The sequence below is a fragment of the Coturnix japonica genome, chromosome Z, assembly GCF_054131305.1.
Source record: "Coturnix japonica strain WE chromosome Z, WE-NBRP24, whole genome shotgun sequence".
Taxonomy (NCBI): Eukaryota; Metazoa; Chordata; class Aves; order Galliformes; family Phasianidae; genus Coturnix; species Coturnix japonica.
Genome location: NC_140702.1, coordinates 38,133,979 through 38,154,625, shown reverse-complemented (window position 1 = coordinate 38,154,625; position 20,647 = coordinate 38,133,979). Strand labels below are relative to the sequence as shown.

Below are 20,647 nucleotides of genomic sequence, written 5' to 3'. Positions count from 1 at the left end.
CCCACATTTAGTGAATAGTGGCATACAGCTGACTCAGATTACTACCTGACAGATAAAGGAGGTCTACCCTCTGCTGAGGTCTAACCCTCTCACCTTGTCAGGAGTTTCACTGACTGCTTTCCACAAGAACACTGAGTAGCAGTTTTACCTGAAAAGAGACATGCAGATGGGCCAAGATTCCTATTCCAATGTAGTCTGGCATATCAATTTCTCCATACCTCCCATCTTTCTCACATAACTTCAGGATAACCTCAACTGGACAGACAAGCAACTTAAACATTTGTATGTATTTCAAAATAAAATTTCTATTTGAAGCACTGTGTCTTTGTAGATAGATGCATTTTGCATCTTTCCCATACATACCTACTTTGTGTAGACAATTGACCCTGGTCTTTGAAAATCATCTCTGACTTGATCTTGCAGCATACTTCTGCAAGTGATGAGTGCAGAAAGAGGAAGAGATGGGAGTTTCCTGCCACCAGACAGGGCATTCCTGTGCACAGGGCAGAACAAATGAGCTTATGACTGCACTCAAGTTTATTTATCAGGGTGTTTTTGTACTTGCCCAGCTATCACCTCATGAGATGGGCACTTATCACATTAGGGCACTGCCTAAGTGTATGTGCCTGAATTGCAGGGTTTCAACCCTCCTGTGACTATAATGATATATAATTCATCATACTGTACCTTACATAACAATGCTGACACCACTGGGGATGCCGACACTGGATCAGGCCTGCAGACCCTTAGCCTATAGTCAACTCCTCAAAGCTACAACCTGCCTCAATCCTGTGGATCCTCTGTGACCTGCTGAAAGACAGCCCTATGCTACCCAATGCAGTCCACAGCACAGGGTAACAAACTACCCTGCTGCCCACCCCACAAGACAAGCTTAAGCAGAATGGCCTGCTACTCCCCAAGAAACACTGGAAACACATTCATGTTACTGGAATACCTCCAAGCTGCACAACTAAGGTCTTCAATACTTTTTCCCTCTACACAGCCAGTTACAACAGCTCAGAAGCATCTACAAAATAATTCCTGTACACTCATAAACATAGGAACAACTGTTAAGTGAAAGGTTGCACAGAGATGGGAATGCTATAAAATACCCCCCACGCTAGTTAGAAGTCTTGATTAACTGGTGATATACATATCTGAAGCGCACTCACAGTACTTCAGAGAACCAGAGAATGGCTGAAGATAGTAGGTGTTGTAGAGCTCATTCTGCCCAACCCCTGCTCCAGCAAGGCCACCCATAGAAAGGTGTCCATCCCCATGTCCAAGTGGCTTTTGAAAATCTCCATGGTGGAGGCCACATAACCCCCAGTTAACTTGTGCCAGTGCTCCACAGCATACAGGCAGTAAAGAAATGCTGCCTGGTGTCCACACAGAATTCTGCACTGTAGTTTGTGCTGTGGCCTTTTTTCCCCACCACTAGGTACTACTGAAAAGAGAATGGCTTTGTTTTATTTGCATCCTCCCTTCAAGTATGTCCCAAGCCTCTTCTTCAGGCTGAGCAGCCCTGGCTCTCTCAAGCCCTCCACAAAGCCCAAACATTCCGATCCTTTCATTGTCTATGTAACCTTTTGCTGGACTCTATCCCAGATGTCCATGCTTCTCTTGTAACGGGAAGCCTAATCTCAAACTCACTACTCACCAGGCAGAATGAGCAGAGGCATGAGAGTTTAGGCAGATGAAGAAAACATTTTTTCCAGGGATAGAGGAACTCAGGCTACATGTGAATCAGCACTGGAGAAGAAGAGCCAAGTTCCAACCATGCTCCAGCTGCGGTAGCCTACGTTTGAAAATTTTGCAGAACCTGCTGGTTTCCAGAGGTGCACCAGAGAACTTTCTCTCACAAATACTAGTCCCATCTGCCTTTAACTCTCTTCTCAATGAGATTAAGTTCTCTCCATGAAAGACTGAAGGTAAGACATGGATAAATGAGAAAAGATATCCCATAAACATCCCAGCTTTCCAACTGCAGCTAAGTCCTGGGTCCTTCATATAATGCTGTAATGATAACAATATGCATGGAGCTCCTAAGCTGATGACACTTCATACTTGCCATGAAACAAACTGATGTGTATCTTGCAAACTGTTAACAACTAAATAACCTGCATTTAATACCCTGACACCAAACTTGAACATTTTCCATTTCATACTAGAAAGAAATAACCCAGAAGAAAACTCTAAAACAGGTAAAGAAAATAAGATGTTAAAATTTTGTTCTGGGGAGTAATCATGGGATTACTATGGTAGATAAAACTGCAGAATTTAGTTATCTCCATTTTAAGAAAAGGAGGGAAAAAATAAATAAAAAAAAGAAGAGGTCTGAATTTCACTGCAGAACTGAAAGTGATATCTTAAGAGAGGTACACTCTTTAATCAGAATTAATGTTGAAGGTCAGAAGAGTAAAAAAATATGTACTATTTGTACAAATGTTCTGATATCTAATAAGCCCAAAGAACTGCTAGTATATGGACACACATTAGAAAGGAGAGGTAGAGAGGTATAATCCATGCAAATATTGCATGAATGAAAGTTCAGTGAAGAGCTTTCTTACATATTTCAGATCTGGCTTGCTGCCAGTGATCTTTAACACTGAACAGAAGAACTGAAACGAATGTTACTGCCATGGCTGATAGCTAGAAGGTGAGACAAAAACCGTATCCTTAAAAAATTAACTTTAATGAAAAGTGGATGTGGCATTATCTCCTGTAAGCACTTAACTGATGGTAAAATTCTCAGGCAAATAACCTTGGTATTCAGAAGTTTAGAAATTACACTTTCCTAGAAGAGAAAAGCACCAGATGGAAATATTTCTGAAATAACACCACAGAACTTGTGGCATTAACAACAACTAAGACTAACACTTACAGCCCATGATCACGACTTGATTCCATTATGTTATGTAAACAAAAGAAACCCAGAACTAGTAAAGTTGGTATGTGACAGGCATGTTTTTTCACAAGAACTGCTTCAGTGAAAATCAACAGAAATACAAGTGAAAGCTAGATTTGGGCATAAACTGCAACTGAAAGACAATTCAGAACATTTTATTGAGTAGCCAGACAGCCCAAATTCCACAGAACAACAAAAATAATCATCATAATAATGAAAGCAGTCTTAATAGGGGAGGAGGAGGTAAAAAAAAAGAACACTGCAATAGGTAAGTCAAGAACTCAGGAAATTTCAGAAACTTCCAGTAGAAAAAGTAAATTAAGAACTCTCATGTTCCACAGGAGACCGCACATTTTTGTATCACACGGCACTTACAACAGCATTGATTCCTCACTAAATTGTAATACAACCCTTAGTATGAACAGAGGAAAATCCACGCATCATTAACAAATAGTTGCTTCTGTTTCCAGGAAACATCACACTTACAATGCCAATGAAAGCATTTCCACTACAGCGCCCAGTGAAGACAAATAAGGCAGGGGATTTAGTAGTGTTGAAACAGTGTTACTCAGCAAGTCTAGATACCTCAGAAGCATCTAGGAAGTCATCCGACCTTGTAATTTTTGAAATATCACTAAAGAAAAATAATAAATGAAGAGGGGGGTAAGGAGAGACTGACTAACAGGAAGCTGCTACGTGGTTACAACAGCTCCAGAAGTCTGGAGTATAAAGTAGAGGAAATAGGCATCTGCTAAGTAACTTGGTGCCATACAACAACCCAACACACCATGCCTTAAATGAATTAGAGTTGTTTAAACAGTAAGTATTAAATTATACACACAAAAGTTCTTTGATATCACTCTTATAAGCAGGATCCCAGCAATATTAGATCAGTATAATAAAGACTTTTAAACCGTGAAATAGAATAAAATCAACAAAAACTATGTGACAAAGCAGGTGGAGAATGGTAAATTAAGGAAAGGTTATGATGCAGACATGAAACTGACTTAACCGGTAAACGAGGAGCAGGCAAAGACTGTGAATCTTGAATACTGTTATATGCAAGGTTGTCATCATCATAGTATCATAGTATCATAGTCTCGTGCGGGTTGGAAGGGACCTTAGAGATCATCGAGTCCAACCCCCCGGGATTCGAGCCTCTGTGTAGCAGAGCGGCACTTCTACCACTTGCGCCACAGGGGGGATTCGAACCCAAGGCCTCCGGTGTTGCAACGCGGCATTCCTACCACTGCGCCACCGGGGCACACGGTCAATTGATGATTGAATCAACCCTGAAAAGGTAATTATTTTGGAGAGTTTTTCTATTATGGTAGACAATGATCCAAAACAACTAGTTTAATGCAATGGCTAAGAAGGGTGTTGAATTCTTCAGACACCTCTCAGCAGTGGTAACTCAACTAGCAGAAAAGGAATTTTAGTTTTGTATTTGTACTAACAAAAAAAAATAAATAAATAAATAAAAAAGAAACCATACACAAGTGTTCAGTTCTTGTTGTAGCTCTTCAGCATCAATGCCGAAATACCTGAAGAGGAGTCAAAAGAGTTAATGACTGAAGAATTAAGAAAACCATTCTACAGTTATAGTTCAGATTAACATCCCAGAGCTCCAGCCATACAGACCAAGCTAAGAACTGTTTTTTTTTTCTGTGGTTCTCTTTCCAGGTTTTTGTTTGTTTTTTTCCAGAACATCTTCCTTTTGTTCTTAAAGTTTAAGAAAATGAAGAATTTATACCATGGCTTGTTTAGTGTTTTTCTGTTTGTTTGTTTTTTTAATGTTTTACCTAATGTCAGATAACATATCCCACAGTAAATAAACAGGTTAACTGTTGCTAATTTTTTGTGGTATGGATTTATATTCTGGTTTGAAAAGTAAAACAAAAAATACCACTATCTCCCCAAAGCCAACTAATCATTCAAAGGAAAAAACAAGTACATAGACAAACCTAAAAGCCACGAGCCCACACAAAATACAACACTAAAAGTAAACTACAGTCTAGATTGGTAGGTTGAAACATTGTTTAAGAAAACAAAAACCAGTTATACTAAGTCAACGAAAACAAATGTCTTGCTTATAGCTGTATTTCCAGCCACTCCCCAGAGTTCTGGCTCTCTTTGCACGTAAAAAAACCCTGTAAAGGAACAGGAAGGTATTAGTGCATTCCATGTAGCTTGGTATCATGCAAACAAGACAAATAAAACACACAAGCATGAAAGGTGATGACCTGTTTCTCCAGCTGCAGATTATTCCAGAAAATATCATCATTCCTTGGAGATAGAAACAACTAAAGTAAAAAGCAAAAGCATTACAGAATACAGCCATGATGTTCCACCCTCCTCTTCAGGCTATTCAAACATAAGAATGCATCCTACCAGCTTGATAGCTCACATATACTGTACCACTGTACATGTGGGGAAAAACAAACAAACAAACACCCACCTTATTTTCCATCTTTAAACATCAAAGAGTTCACATCTCCTTTTTTTCTGGTTTCACACTAATGGGAAACTCCCCCCAGACAAAAAAAAAATATTGTGTATAGAAGTTTAACACCGTACTTCTGACATTGTTACATGAAATAGTACACAAAGGAAGTCCACAAATCAAAAGATTCAGCACAGGTATTTTCCCAAGAATACCAAGCTGAAAACCGCACTAGCAAAACTAAGATAGTAGTAAATTTTAAACCACAAGCCCAAGTACATCCAGGGAATACTTGTGTCAGAAGTTTCTTTAAGAGAAACAACTTTATGGCATACATATTAAATATCCTGTTAAACGTCAGAGGTTTGCATTTGTCATGGGGAAGACAGCCACAATTAAGCTATTAGCAAATTCTGCACACAGTGTTTATCTGGCTTCAGTTCAAAGGCTAGAATCCTTAGAGATACTCCTAAGTTTAGTTCTTAACCTTAGCTAGATCTAATAATTAATAATACTGCATTACTCTGTAGTACAACTTGATACAGAACAAAACTCAGAATTCATTATTATCTTGTCTCACAGATAAAAGGCAAGAATAAACTGAATTAAGCAAATAAACCCCAAGAGAACAGAAATTACTCTGGACAAAGAATGTTTCTAGATTCCACTGAGCACAGATGGTATTGCCAGCCAAGGTGAAGACGATCAGAAGCTAAGACATCTTCCAGAATAAAATACAACTGATGCTAACATCAGAAATAGATCAAACATGCCTAAGTATAGGCCAACATACATGAATTCACTAATTCCAGTGGATCTTAGCCCTATTTTCTGGAAATACTTTATTGCATATACTGATGAAAGCAAATTTACTTCCGTTGCTCACTCTGCCTCTTAATGTAATCAGCTAAGGGAAGAGTAACAGTGAAACGCATCTTTTCAAAGTTCAGAGCGAATGTTTATTATCTCTCATACTTTATCATTTCAGAGCTGAGATAAATAAAGCAAAAGAAAAAAGAATACAAATCAAAAATCTCAGTTTCATTTCTACATTCTAGTCTCACTAAGAAAAATAGTATGTTTAGATGCAGCTTCAGAGGGAAAAAAAATACTATTCCATCCAGAAATCAGGTGCAAAAGTATAAAATGTTTAATTCCAGGACACTCATTATTACTAAAACATTTTAAATTACAACTTGAGCTTTTCAGGGCTGCCAAAGATGTCTCTCAATTTCAAAGGATTATAAATGTATGTAAAAATATTTTATATATCAAAAGCATTTTTCATAGGGGATTTATATGAAACTCTCTTGGCATTAGGCCCAATGCTTGCAGTTTCCCTTATGGAAATTCCATGAGAGTTCGCTTAAGTGTCCCACTTAGAGGACACACAGAATAGCAGTGACATAAAGGAACTCTGATCACTCTCAACAATGGGCCAGGTCTGCAGGGCTCAAGAAGTCATCAGCTATCTGGTGACCTGCAATGGGAGATCTCTTCTTCCTTAATGACCTCCAGGTGCCAACAAAAAACAGCACCCTCAGGACAGGAAAGATCAAAACAGCAAGAATGCTGTCAGCCTGTCTGAAAATCCTCTCAAGCGTCTCGAACTGTTAACATACAATCATGAAAGAAAAAGGAGAAAAAGAAAGTTTAAGCAAAGCTATTTAAAGACTCCCGTAGAATCATTTGTTTTGCTTATTGGTCTTTTTCATCAGCACAACTACAGAGTATCTCAGTTTCCAGGATACTGTTATTTTCATTTTTACATACAAACCAAGAAAGACAGAAGTAAAAAGTACTGTATATGTATATAGGTATATATATATGTGTGTGTGTATATATATGTGTATATATACATATGTATATATGTATAAATCACATTATTTTTCTCTTCTAGAAGACTGAGACAATTGCACCTGCATCAAAAGTGGTGGTTTTTTTTCCTGAAACTATTTTTTTTAAGCACCTTCAAAAGGTCTTTGCTATCAACCACATGCTGATTTCAGTGCCATCTAAATTACAGATACTGAAACGAGAAACATCAAGTTGGCCACATACATGGATGGCAATACAAGAATGTGCTAAAGGTACACGAACAATTCATTTTCAGTGTCGAATTTCCATTACTATTGTTGCTTTAGTCTTTCTATGTCACAAGTAGTACACTTCATCTCAGTAAATCCAAAATCACAGTAATGTAAGAGCTTGTATTTGATCTTAAGTTTCTCAAGCCTCATAAATTCCCCCAAATCACAAGAAATTATGGCATAATTTCCTATTTATATACATGTTAGTTTTTTTCTGGCCATGTAAGTTAACAGTGTTCCTGTAGCAGCAACTATTTCATTTTCCAGATGACCCTCATTTAACCAGAGACATGGGCTAGAATAGCCCTAGGGCTTCTTTTAGAAGATTCTTTGACATATGCTAGATAATAAACACTATCATTAATGGAAAACCTAAGAGTTAAAAAATTTCCAGTGATAGGTTCACAGAACGAGGAAGAAAAGCAAGTTACCTTAACTTAAATAAACGTGCCCTCTTGGTATAAGGATTTTTGACAAAATTATCTTGTAACTTTTGAATCTGGAGCTGGTAGAGCAAAGAACTAGAGATGAACCATGAGGCAGTACGATGGCAGCCACTGAGCAACCAGATCAGGCAGTGTGACAGACATGTGAACAAGACAAGGCAGTAATGAGTTTTCTGCAAATTTAAGTATTATCAAGATCTAAATGTTTATTCTAATGGAGAATGACAAAACATACCTAAGACATCTTTATTACATAGTAGATCAGTTCGTTAATCTGCAAGCAGGAAAGTGACTTTTTGCCCCTCACTACAAGAAAGACATTGAGGCCATAGAACGTGTCCAGAGAAGGGAATCAAAACTGGCAAGTGGTCTGGAGCACAAGTCTTAAGACGAGTGCCTCAGGGAGCTGGGATTGCTCAGCCTGGGGAAGAGAAGGATCAAGGGAGACCCCACTGCACTCTACAATTACCTGAAGAGAGGCTGTGATGAGGAGGGACTTGGCCTCTTCTCCCAGGCAACAAACAGGACCTGAGGAAATGGCCACAAGTTGTACCAGAAGAGGTTTAGATCAGATGTAAGGAAAAATTTCTCAGAGAGTGGTCAGGCACTGGAATGGCCTGCCCGGGGAGGTAACGTTCAAGAGGCATGTGGATGAGGAGCAATGAGATATGGTTTAGTAGTTTGTGGTAGCAATGGTGACAGGAGGATGTTTGGAGTAGATGATCTTGTAGGTCCTTTCCAACCTTGTGATTCTAAGATTTTCTTGATTTCATGGCTGTAGCATAGCTAAAGTAGTAAATTCTAAGCTCTCAACTCTTGTTTGCTGAAATAATCTAAAACTGGTTGGGTATCTATCACATCCAACCATGCCAAATGCCTATAGAATAGTTAACCTGAAGACAGGTAACCACATCCAGGAGAAAAACACCTTGTGATGACAATTACCAACATAGAGCTCTACTTTCAGTTAACTTTAGAAGAGTTAAGGATCTAACTGCATTGATCTCTTGTAGAAGATTTCAGAATCAAAAAGGTAAATAAAATGTATTTCAAATGCTATATGCTCTTTTCACCGTTTTCTTAAAAAACAAACAAATCCCCCATCAATGTATTTTTGATAGCTGGAATTGCATCCTGAAGTATTTTGACAAGAACCATCACCCCATTTTCCAAAATATAAAATGACAGACATACATGATCAGTGAGGATAGTTCCTTGGGTGAACATTTAATCCGTTTGCCCAGTCCCGGGCACTAGACAAAACTGTTCAGACCCACTCCTAACCACTTCTCCCACATGCAAGGCAGGTCAACCTGTCTTACAAACACCACGGCCACAGCTCAGCTGCACAAAGGCAGTAGTGCTATTTTCTCTGCTATCTTTTTCCCCCTTCCTCACAAGCAGGTTCAGTTCTTCAGAAGCTCTCTGGTGTCCACAGCTTTGTTCAAGCTATGTCCATACTGTGCATCACATCCCCTTCAGGTAAGGGATGAGGTAAACCACCAATGTGGGTTGACTGAAAGGCAGAACCTTTGCTTGATGTGTTTCACTTCTGCCTCTGGCACAGCCACACACCACCCTCTTAAACGCAGAAAGTAACAATAGCACTTCTCTGCTGGCAACTGCATCTACACAAGGGCTCTGTGATAAAACTCTGCAGTCCAGACCCAGCTTTGAACACTAAGCATAGTGCACAAATTAAACAGTTTGAATATTCCATGCAATTTGTCCACCACAAGCCCACAACAGACAACATCTTCAGACTATTACTCTTCAGTTTGGTCTCTCTATCAACATTACTTATTGGGGGAACAACGTGCAACCAGAGTACTCAAGATTTAATCTTCTATTTTGTTCAAAACACATTTCAGCTCTTCCTGGAACACCCCCAGTAACTTTCAAACTACTAAAACCATACTATCTCTTAGATTTGTGTTCTCTGGCATTAATAAATCTAGTTTCTTTGCAAGGGGCTAGCTACAGTTACAGCCTGCTTCATGCTTCCAACTCTGATGCCAGAAAAACTGCATACAGGGCCTGCTAGCGTTTCCTGCGTTCAAGATCTCCCTCTGTTTCATAGTGCTTTCCTGCTTGTGGTTCGTGCCAGTCAGACATTTTGTAATTAGACCAAATAAGAAGTGAATGCTAAAATACTACCATAATTGTACCCATAAGAACTGTTCATACATAGCAAAACCAGATTTTTTCTGAGTGTCACACCATTCATCATAGGGAAAAAAAAAAAAAAAAAAAAAAAAAAAAAGAAATAGTCCACAATGATAATAAAATGTTCAGTGTTTACAGTTCTCTGTTACTGCAACAAAGCTAATAATCATTAATCACATCCATTGTACCAAATTATTTTACACCTTCCTGGGATTAATTCTGCAGATTGTCATAATATTTCAAAAGAAATACTTTCTCTTATGAAATCAGCATTGGCATGATGCACCAACGTGGAGAAGCTAAAAAGCAGAATTATAACTTCCTAAAATTGCAGCATACACCCAAATGTACTTTCTTCAGAGATTCTCTGCTCAGCACATGCTTTCCCTCCTGCACTAGCTCCATATTGTTCTTCAATGTGAGAAAAAAATTCAGAGTCCCTCAGCTCTCTGACTTACAAATAAAATTGACTATCAAAACCCTGAGCTAGCTCTTATGTGCTTCAGTGGGTGTATATCACTTCAAAAACAAAACCAAAACAGCAACAAAAAACCTTTTTAAGCACTGCAAACAAAATATCCCTCTACAATAAATAAAAATTAAAAAATGGATTATGTTTGTGTATATACATATATATATGTAAAATGTTTATATATATATATACATATATATATACATATATACATATACATACATATATATATATATATATCATATATACATATATATGTAATATGTTAAAATAATATTTATATACAGGTATATGCAACTATATACCAAAAAATAAAAAGAAGTTGTTTTGCATCCAGGATAACGTTAGAAGATATAACAAATAGAGATACTTATCATTCCAGTTACAGCACATCAGGATGTGTACATAAAGTATTTGCTCACTTCACTATTGTAAATGTGTACTGCAGCACCTAACTTAAACTAATTTCAAAGTGCGAGTGGGAGGATGGACCAATACATATACAGCAGCAAAATAAGGTTACAGTTCTAGGGTTTTTTTGTTGTTTTGTTGTTGCTTTTAATTATTTAACAGCATGGAAAGTAGTCAGTCAGAATATACTGCCCAATATCAGTGTTTGCTTCCTTTGTGCTCAGGAGTGAAACGTGCCTTATCCCTTGACTTCCATCCCTAAGCAGGGTATACTGCCTACCTGCACAAGGACTCCAGACTGTAGGAGGGAAAGAAGAAAAAGCCAAACACAAGGCAGGATCATAAAGGAGACTCCAAAGTTCTCCAGAATGCTTGGTCACAGACACACACCTGAAACTGATCTCAACTCATTGCCTGACAGATTCTTAATAACACTCAGCATTCCAGGTTAACAGCTCTACAAGTAGAACACATTGCTAATCAACAGCAAATATTTGAACCTACCTCACAGTTTATTGTCTTTCCAGTTTTGCTGTTGAAGATACTGAGATAAGCAGCTGCAAAACAGCCTACCAAAAATACAGAAGATGAATACACTTGTGTCATTTTCTCAAACACAGTTGATACCTTCATCACAGGAAGGCATATTCTGACATACTCAAGGTATACTGGAACCTCTCTACTGTACACTGCTCTTCTAAAGAGCAAAGCACTGAAACAGATACAACAAAAAGTCTGATTACTTCAGGGGTTAAAAAATAATGCCTCAAATTACACTTGTGTGCATTCACTGGCCTTTTTCTCCAAAGAATTTTGAATGAATGTGGTTGGAAAATTGCTGTCTAAGATTTATTGTCCTCAAGCTTAATAATGGTCAGAAAGCTTACAACAGCAGCTACACCGTGTATGTCTATTAAATATTCACATTTCTATTATGTGACTTGCTCTGGTTAGCTAGTCATATTTGTACACAGCAGAAATCTGTTTCTGAACAGCTTAGTGTCTGCAACAAATGTTCAGGGAAAAAAAAGAAAAAAAAGAACACATCAAACAATGCATGGCCAGACCTCTGAGATTTAGTCAATGTACATAATGTAAACAGGAAATTCATTTCTGTGTGGCTTCACAGAATTCCCATTTTCACATACTTCAAAACACGGATCTGAGTACAAATGCACCAGCAGAGATTTACTGCAACATCTGTTAAGAAACTGCCATCCTGTCCTGCTCGACTAAACCACACAGAGCAGCTCAGCTACAGTAAAAATAAGGAAGCTTGCTTGTTTCTCCAGCTGAGGAAAAGATTATATAAGACCAGCATGCTTCATTGTTGACTTAATGGGCTCACTTCCTTCTAGAGTTATCTAAAGAAAGTTGAAGTCCTTGCTAATTCACTGAGTTGCACGATTCTTTAATTCAGTCAACAGAGGTCTATGAAAGCAAATACATATATATCCTGAATGCTTATTCGATATTCACCAGGTGCCCAGAAGCTCCTTTCCACATCAGACCAGCTGCCATCCATACTAATTCACATGGCTTACCTTCTGCTTCCTTTGCAACACAGCCAATGGACAGACATTTATGTCAGGCAGCCCTCTGCAATGCACCTCTGTTATTTCAGACAGAAGGAACAATCACCTCTTAAAAACGTGTTCTGCACCTGACAGTGCCAGCAAATAGGACAGGAAACAGTAAATATGCTGTCAGCCCCTCCAGCACTTAACTTGGCCAAGGTTTCTCGATATAGACGTAGCCAGCTAGTACAATACTGCTGAGTTATTCTCTTAAACACTCCGAGAATTTCTCCAAATGCTCTGAGAAAGCAGCATGTAGCATAAATATATGCAGCATACATTCAGGGATGTCCAGAACTGAGGAAACTCTGCTGCAATCTACCACTTAGCTCCAGGTGCTGCTTTCTGAGACCCAGCAAAATATACACAAATTACAGTCAAAATGATACACAGAAAAACTTGAGCACAAGGAACTTAAGTATGTAAATGGACACTTAAAACATAAGCATGAAGAACGCTCCACATTTTGTCTGGCCCACACCAATATAATACATTAAAATACCTCATTTCTTCCCAGTTATAAAAGTAATGTAAGTGTTTTTACAGCTAGCAGCAAACAATGGATGGATATTAACAACTTTGAGCTCTGGAGAACAATCATACAGTTTTACAAAGCATTCAGCAGTAATGAAATCCAGAAGAATTTGGAAAATACGTGGGATTAAAACCAAAATTCAGTGGAAGACTGAATTTGTTCCAAAGAGCCTTAAACGTTACAGCCAAGTTCTGCTAAAAGAACTACTACGATGTCTTTGTAGCACTCTTCAGTGTATGTTTTAAGTTCTGGCTCTTTAGAATCACAACAGTAAAAAACAAAAAACTCACCACTTTTCTCCTGTTCCCATGTGTCCCAAAAATGAAGCAAAGATGTACCTAAACATGGTATTTAAATGTATAATTGCAGAGAATGTTTATTTTTAAACTAACACTTAGGAATAATCTTAACATGCACTGAAAGTTTTCCAGAAATGACTTAGCGTACGGAACTGTGACCCTACGAAAAGAAAAAAAGATATCAGTACTAATACACACGCAGGGTGCACCTGGCACTGTGTGTGTGTGTCACTTGGTAATGGTAACATGCACAACCAGGAGAGAAAGGAGAAAACTAATTCACTTTGCAGGGAAGCACTGCAATGGCAGTGGTGTGAGGTGGGGGTGGGCATAATGTGTGGCGAACACCAAAAACCCAAAACTTGTCTTCTGATCCAAAAATGCCATTTTCCCCCCACACACTGTACATACATCTAATTTTCAAATGTGGAAGTAAAAATCCAGCACAGATCTGCTTATCCGTGCCTTAAAGCCTTTCAGGTTAATAGCTTTAGCACGGGATTGTTGCAAGTGAAGAAGAACATGCATGGCCAATTAGCACGGCTCAGTGTAAGCTGTGCTAGCTCTCTCCTTCGCGCCAGGGGATACACCTCGGTCTCATTTTCAAAAGCCTTTAACCCACTTAGGCTTCTCACTCCCACACCACACAGAGGGACCCAGACATTGGAACTACTTAAACATACATTTGCGTACATTTAAATATAACAAAACTAAGCAATATTAGCACACTAGTCCTTTCAGTTTTGAGGACAAAAGACATCTTTTAATTTTAAATTAGCAAGAACTCTACTGTCTCATAACGCAACTTTAATTTCAGACATTTGCCATGCTTCCAGTCTCACCATTTTTAATAAATACTTTCTACTTTTAAAACATCTATCTCTCTTGCTCTCCTATGAACGACCCACACAGACACCACATCCTCACCAACCAAGCACTGCTGATGCTGGGGAAGCGGTGAGAGTAACCAGAAAGAGTCCTGTCATGCATCTAAAATAAACCACTATTCAGAAAACTTCTCCTCAAAATTATTATATATATATATTATCTTATATAATATATAAAAATGTATTATATAATTATTATTTTATTATACAATAAAATTATTATTATTTTATTATATATTATAAATTGAAGCTTGAACCTCTACCCAATGCCACGACTTCAACAGTGGTTCACCACTATCTACATTTCACGAGATGAGATCATTAAGTGTTAATCCACACAGCTGCACAGGCATACACACTTTCAGCCCAGCACAACAGCGTGACACAGAAAAACCATAAATGTGCACACAGTAACAATGTCTGCTCCAGTTTTGTTACCCAAAGACAGCCAGCCATGCTGCCCAGAGGGGCACTGAACCCACACATCCTGGTCTCTAGCACCTCTTGCTTACATCTCCCCTGGCACATCAGAACACCAGAAGAGGTGGCTTACACCACCTCCTCTACAAAGAAAGGCTGAGGGAGCTGGGCATGTTCAGCCTGGAGAAAGCTTCAGGAAGACATCACTGCAGCCATCCAGCACTTGAAGGGAGCTTATAAACAGGAGGGAGGCCAGTTCTTTACACAGGCAGATAAGAACAGGACAGAAAGGAATGGCATTAAACTAAAAAAGGGAAGATTTAGTTTAGACATGGCAAGGCACTAGCAGAGGCTGCTCAGAGCAGCTGTGGATGCCCCATCCCTGAAGGCGTTCAAGGCCCAGCTGGATGGGGCCCTGGACAGCCTGAGTTGGTGGATGGCAGCCCTGCACACAGCAGAATTGGAATTTTATGGTCCCTTCCAACCTCAGCCATTCTGTGGCTCTACAATACAACAACATCAGCAGAAAGCTTTCCTGCAAGCAGCCCAGCAAGACACACCAGCAGCCGCCCAGAGAGCTCCTTGTCTGCCCTTGGTCTGCATACAGCCAGTGGCACTGGGTAGGTGGGCTCTCTGGGCAGTTTATTGGTGTCAATACATATTTTGCAGTTTTGAAAGCTTGGGAGAAAACTCTGACTTCACTGCAACAAAAAACATGGAAACACTTAAAAAGTTTGGACCTGAGTTAACATGCCTGGTATGCCAGCTGTCTCCGCTGAAGTGAGCGTGCATCATTCTCTAACTGTACTTAAGCTCGCATTTGTCCAACCGTATGGATGGTATCTACTCTAGTTCATCTTTATTGTGAACTCCCAAACAGCCACAACAGTCACCAGGCAGAACCAGGCCAGAAACAAGACAGAACGCCATTACTGCAAGCGCCACCTCCACCAATGTCCCTATCAGTTGAGGAGCCCCAAGCCTTCCTCCATGTCAGAGGACACAGTGAATCCCACAGAGCAACAAACAGCACTTGCACGGGGAAGCACTGCCTAACCTCTCTGTCCTGTTCCCTGCCCCACATACAGGCCATGAGAGCAGCCCTCCCTTAAAACTCAGAGGCACTGGGGAGGGCACATGGCAGCCACTGCAAGCCACGGGCAGCAACTGCACAGCCACAGTACAGGACGTGGATAAACACATTAATTTAAAAGGCTCATTTTAACAGGAGCCAAATTCCTACTAGATAAGTATCGCTGCTGCATACTTGGAGCTCCAAAACAACCGCCTCCGTTCTAATGAGAGACATACAATGCCGAGGATTTTCTTTCCTGATGGGTGGGTGGGCTCCGAAAGTACTACAGGATCCTGTCATCCTCGGCACGCCTCAGGTTGCTATCAGCTCCTTGCCCGCACGCTGGCCTTCGTCGTTTCTCTTCCGTTCGTAACGTCGCTCTACAAGCCCAGCACAGCCCCTTATCCCAGTTTACCTCATTAAATAAAAATCACAACAAATAAAAATGCGCCAAGCGAGCTAACAGCCGCGGAACAGGGCAGGGCAGTTTCCCCCGAGCCCCCATCACCCCGACGCTCGCCCCTCCCGTCCCTCGCTCTCAGCTCCATGTTGGAGGCCGCTTCCCTCCCGCACCGAGCCTACCACGGCGGGCACCCACGCCCCGCGGCGGCGGGGGCAGGGCCGGCGGCTCTCTGACGGCCGCGGCCGACTAGCCGAGAGCCCGGGCGAGCCGGGCCGGCCCCGCCGCTGCCTCAGGCCCGACCGCAGGGACCCTGGCGCGCTCCCCGGAGGCAGACGGGAACGGCCCGCACCGTGCCGCGCCGAGCCGCGCGGGGCCGGGCCGGGCCTGCCGGCGCCGAGCCGCACTCACCCAGCAGCAGCAGCTTCAGCTCCCGGCGCGCGTCCCGCTTGTCGCGGCGCAGCTGCCGCTCGATCTCGTCGTTGATCCGCCGGGCTTCCTTGGCTTCCTCGCTCAGGCAGCACGCCATGATGGACTCCAGAGTCATTCTTCCTAACTGGTTCAAACACAGCCCCCACCCCCCTAAAATCGCACGCACTCACTCTCTCGCACACCCGCACCGGCCGGAGCCCGCACCGCGCACCGCAGGGCAGGCGCGGGGACCGCCTCGATGCCGCACGCGGGCGAAGAAAGAGGCAGGGCGGCTCGGATCCCCGCCGCTCCCAACCCCTCCTCTCCTCTCAATCATGCACCGCACAGCGCGGACGCCTCCACCGCGGCGGCAGCGGCGCTCCCCGGCCGAACCCCGAACTCCCCGGCGGCGGCCGCCGCCCCCGCCGCCCGCAGCGCGCACCCCGCCCGCTGTCGAGCGCTAGAGCCCGCCGAACCTACGCGCGGGCATCGCCCGGCCGCTGCCCTCGCCCTGGAGTCGGAGCCCAGCGACCTCGGCTGCGCCCGGCGAGGGAGCTTCCTCGCCCGCCCCTCTGGCGGGGACAGCCGCTGCCGTTGAGCTACCGCGGCACGGCTCGACCCTGACAGGGAAGACGGGAGAGGGGGCGGGCGGACAGAACCCGGCGGAGAGGAAGAGGAGGCAGCGGGGGCCGGGCTCGCCCGGCTTTTCAATGGCTCGGCTACGCGGGCGTGGTGAGACAGGAATATGGCGGAGCGCCGCTCCCGCGCTCCCCCTCCCGCTGCCCCACGTCGGGGGCGAGTGGCCGGGAGTGCCCGGCAGCCCGGTCGTTGCCCGTTGCCCCCCCGAGCGCCCCCGCGGCATTGGCGGTGGCGGAGGTGGAGGAGGAGAGGGTAAAGAGAAAGGGGCTAGAGGAAGGCGACTGTTGTCGCCCAGCGGCCGCAGGGATAGGCGGCCCCTCCGGCCCTTTCTGCGGGGATGCGCGGTTCCTCCCGGTGCTGCCGCGCGGGGCCCCGCCGCCCTTGTGCTGGGCGCCCACGAACATTTCCACCGCGCTTCTCCATCCTCCTCCGCGGCTGCGGCTCGCGGGAGAGGGGAAACGCATAAATTCCTGGGAAGGAAAAAGGAGGGGGGAAGACACCTCTCCACCTTCACAAGGAAACGCGAAGGTGCGGGTGGATGCCGTGCTGCGGCAAGGAGAGCCGCACAACGACGGCACCGCGCACCGCCCGTCCAGCCCGGGGACGTCCGCACCAGAACCCCACTATCGGCCCTCGGCCCCCCTCGGCGCGACGCACCGCGCGCTGTCCGCCGCAGCGCCGTGCCTGCTCCGAGCCGGCTGTGCGGCCTTCCCCACCCTCCCCGCGCCGTGCCCTTTGCACCCCAACCCCGGCGACCGCGGCCGTGGGTCCGCGGGTGCGTCCCGAACACTTCGCGCACGGACTGGCAGTGCAGGCGTAGAGCGGGACGCTGTGGGGGCTGAAACGGAGAGCGCAATCAGCCCCGTCGTGCAGTCAATTAATTTTGTGGGCACAAAACGTTGTTGTCGTTGCTTTAGAAAATGAACGTTCCCTACCTAGCTCCAGGTAGGGTTTTGTGTCCGATGTATAAGAACGGTCAGTGCAAGTCAGAAAGGTTTTATAATTGCATTTCTTTATCCCTCCAAATCAATATGTCTCGGTTATTAATCAGAAATGATACTTCAGTAGAGAAACATCATTTCTATTATAAAACCTTTGTGTACGTAAGTATAGCAATGTATTTGTCAGTCTATCCGGTGTCTCCAGGTTAATGCCTCAATATTAAATTGAGCGAAGGTTTTTAGAAATTGAATTTTAGATAGGACTCACATTGAAAATAATAATAATTATGTTAACAGGAGACCAAAGGGGAAGGAATTCTTTGTAAAATTAATTCTAAACGTATCAAAGCCTGTTTCTAAAGGCCAGACCTACAGCCCGAGAGCAGGCAGCAGGAGACGTTCTGTATGTATGACAGTGCTGTGCCTAGAACATGGCACACAACATTCGGCTCAGCAGTGAGCAATGTCTGCACCAGGGCTGCATCAAGGATCTGAGTGAATGGGTCAGTGAGTTTGTGACCTGCGGGTGAACCTTTCATCCATTGGCCCAAGGGCACTGCAGTCATCAGGCAATGCTGTAGCATCCGTGGAAGACAAAGTCTGACTCAACTTTCTTAACCAACTCTCTTCTATGCACAGTGCTCTGTGTACCTCACATGCAAAACTGTCATTTAATTCTGCATTTTTAATGAGAAAAGACACCCAGGGGGGCACAAATGTAATCTGTATGTACTGCTCCCACTGACATCGTTGGATTTTAATCTCTGCTGGATAAGTGCATTCAGGTTGCTAATGGGAGTGCTTTCTTGCCTGGCTCCAGCACCAGCAGAGAAGCCATTGAGCGCTGCTCTGCCCCGTGCTGTCTTAGTGGAAAGCAGAAGAACCCCCATTATGCACAATTACATGATAATAAACCCATGAGGAAGTTTCTCTCCAGCCCTCATCTCCATAATGGTCGGCATTTGTTTTGAAACATGAAACACCCTTTATAAATATTTTATCTTAATAGGAATTATGAGTAAATGACAGATGCCGTTATTACCCGTACAGGTAATTATGATGCATAGATACCATCCATACTGCCACCTAATCCTGCGGAGATACTTCCTGATAAGCCTTCCCCATAACATTAATAATTTCATAGTGCTCTATGCAAGCCATCTCCAGCTCACGGCTCATAGCAACCCATTGCCTGTGAGACGTTTTAGTGCTGCATGCTGCCACAGGAAATTAAAAGTGAGGCAGACAATGGGAGTAGAGCACAGCATTAAGCACACTGAGCGCTCAGTGCTCTTGCTCAGAAGCCAACAGAAGTTGGGGAACCACCAACCATTGTATCAACTCTGCATCTCTCCTTACATCTCTATATTGAAGACTTGAATAGGTGCAAGGATATTTCTTGTCACTTTCTGTCCACTCTGCATGAGGCGTCCTCTCTGTGATTTTCTGACAGAACCCAGCAGTGCCTGAGCCCACAGCTCCTGCAACACATCACGTGCAGTGGCAGCATCCCGGCAGCATCCCGTCCTAAGTGATGGAGCACCTTGCGGGTGCTTGTTGTTGCCATAGAGCATCCAGATGTTTTCACAGCGCCATCCACAAGTACATCCCAGCCTTGTTTCTGAGCACTTGCCATTAATTTAGAGGCCATCAGCATCTGCACAGGGCAAACTGCCCTTCCGGGATACCTTCCTGATCTGTTGCCCTTGTAGCTTTCTTTCTTGCTTCTTTGTTTGCTAGAAAATAAACACAAACAAACAGTACCTGCTAGTTCTCTGTAGGTGACATCCAACATCTGCCGTGATGTTCAGCTGAAACAGTCAATCTGTTCCTGTGTGCCTTGTTTTCTCAGCTCACCTTCCCCACCTTTCCCAGTGCTTACCCATTTTCAGGTAACAGGTGTCTGCCTTAGTCCTGATGGTCAGCCTGGTGACCAGAGTGGGGCATAAGAAAGCATCTGTTCATTTAATTTACGTGAAGTACATTTGTGCAGTTTATCTCACAGAATCACAGAACTGTAGGGGTTGGAAGGGACCTCTAGAGATCATCGAATCCAACCCCCCTGCCAAAGCAGGCTCCCTACACCACTTCACACAAGTAGGCCTCCAGGCGGGTCTTAAATATCTCCAGAGAAGGAGATTCCACCACCTCCCTGGGCAGCCTGTTCCAGTATCTCCTTGTACTTATGTGCATATTAAGAAGTCCTTACTGGTGACTTAGTTCTGCAGAAGTGCAAAAGCTGTGCAACCTTTTATCATTCCCCAGAGGCTGTCTGACTCCTGACTTTGTTCCCCACCACCCGAGGGACGCTGCTGTGCACACCCCGCATGTCGCAGCATCGCACAGCACGTGGTCATGGGGCTCAGCGCCTTTTGTGCCCTTTCCTTTGCAACCTTAAGTAGCAGACACCCGTTCTCCTGTACAGCTCGGCTGTACACACAGCTGTTTTCAGGTATTAACAGAGCGGGCCCTCCAGGTTCCGCAGCCCCGTCCCACTCCGGCGCCGTGACCCCGGCTGACGCAGCGG

General features: G+C 43.4%; 1 protein-coding gene across 2 annotated transcripts in view; it reads right to left on the bottom strand.

Annotated features, from left to right (window-relative positions):
- LOC107306232 (guanine nucleotide-binding protein G(q) subunit alpha) overlaps positions 1 to 17,155 on the bottom strand; it is a 118,331-nt gene extending 101,176 nt beyond the window's left edge. Inside the window, exons 1-2 of one of the 2 annotated variants that reach the window (XM_085529918.1) lie at positions 17,017 to 17,155; positions 16,541 to 16,685 (exon numbers count right to left, since the gene is read on the bottom strand). In XM_085529918.1, the coding sequence (XP_085386044.1) occupies positions 16,541 to 16,676 (136 nt within the window). In that variant the 5' untranslated portion in view covers positions 16,677 to 16,685; positions 17,017 to 17,155. The remainder of the gene's footprint in view (positions 1 to 16,540; positions 16,686 to 17,016) is intronic. The other variant, XM_015849185.3, reaches the window with a different exon arrangement.
- Between the last annotated feature and the right edge of the window lie 3,492 nt (positions 17,156 to 20,647).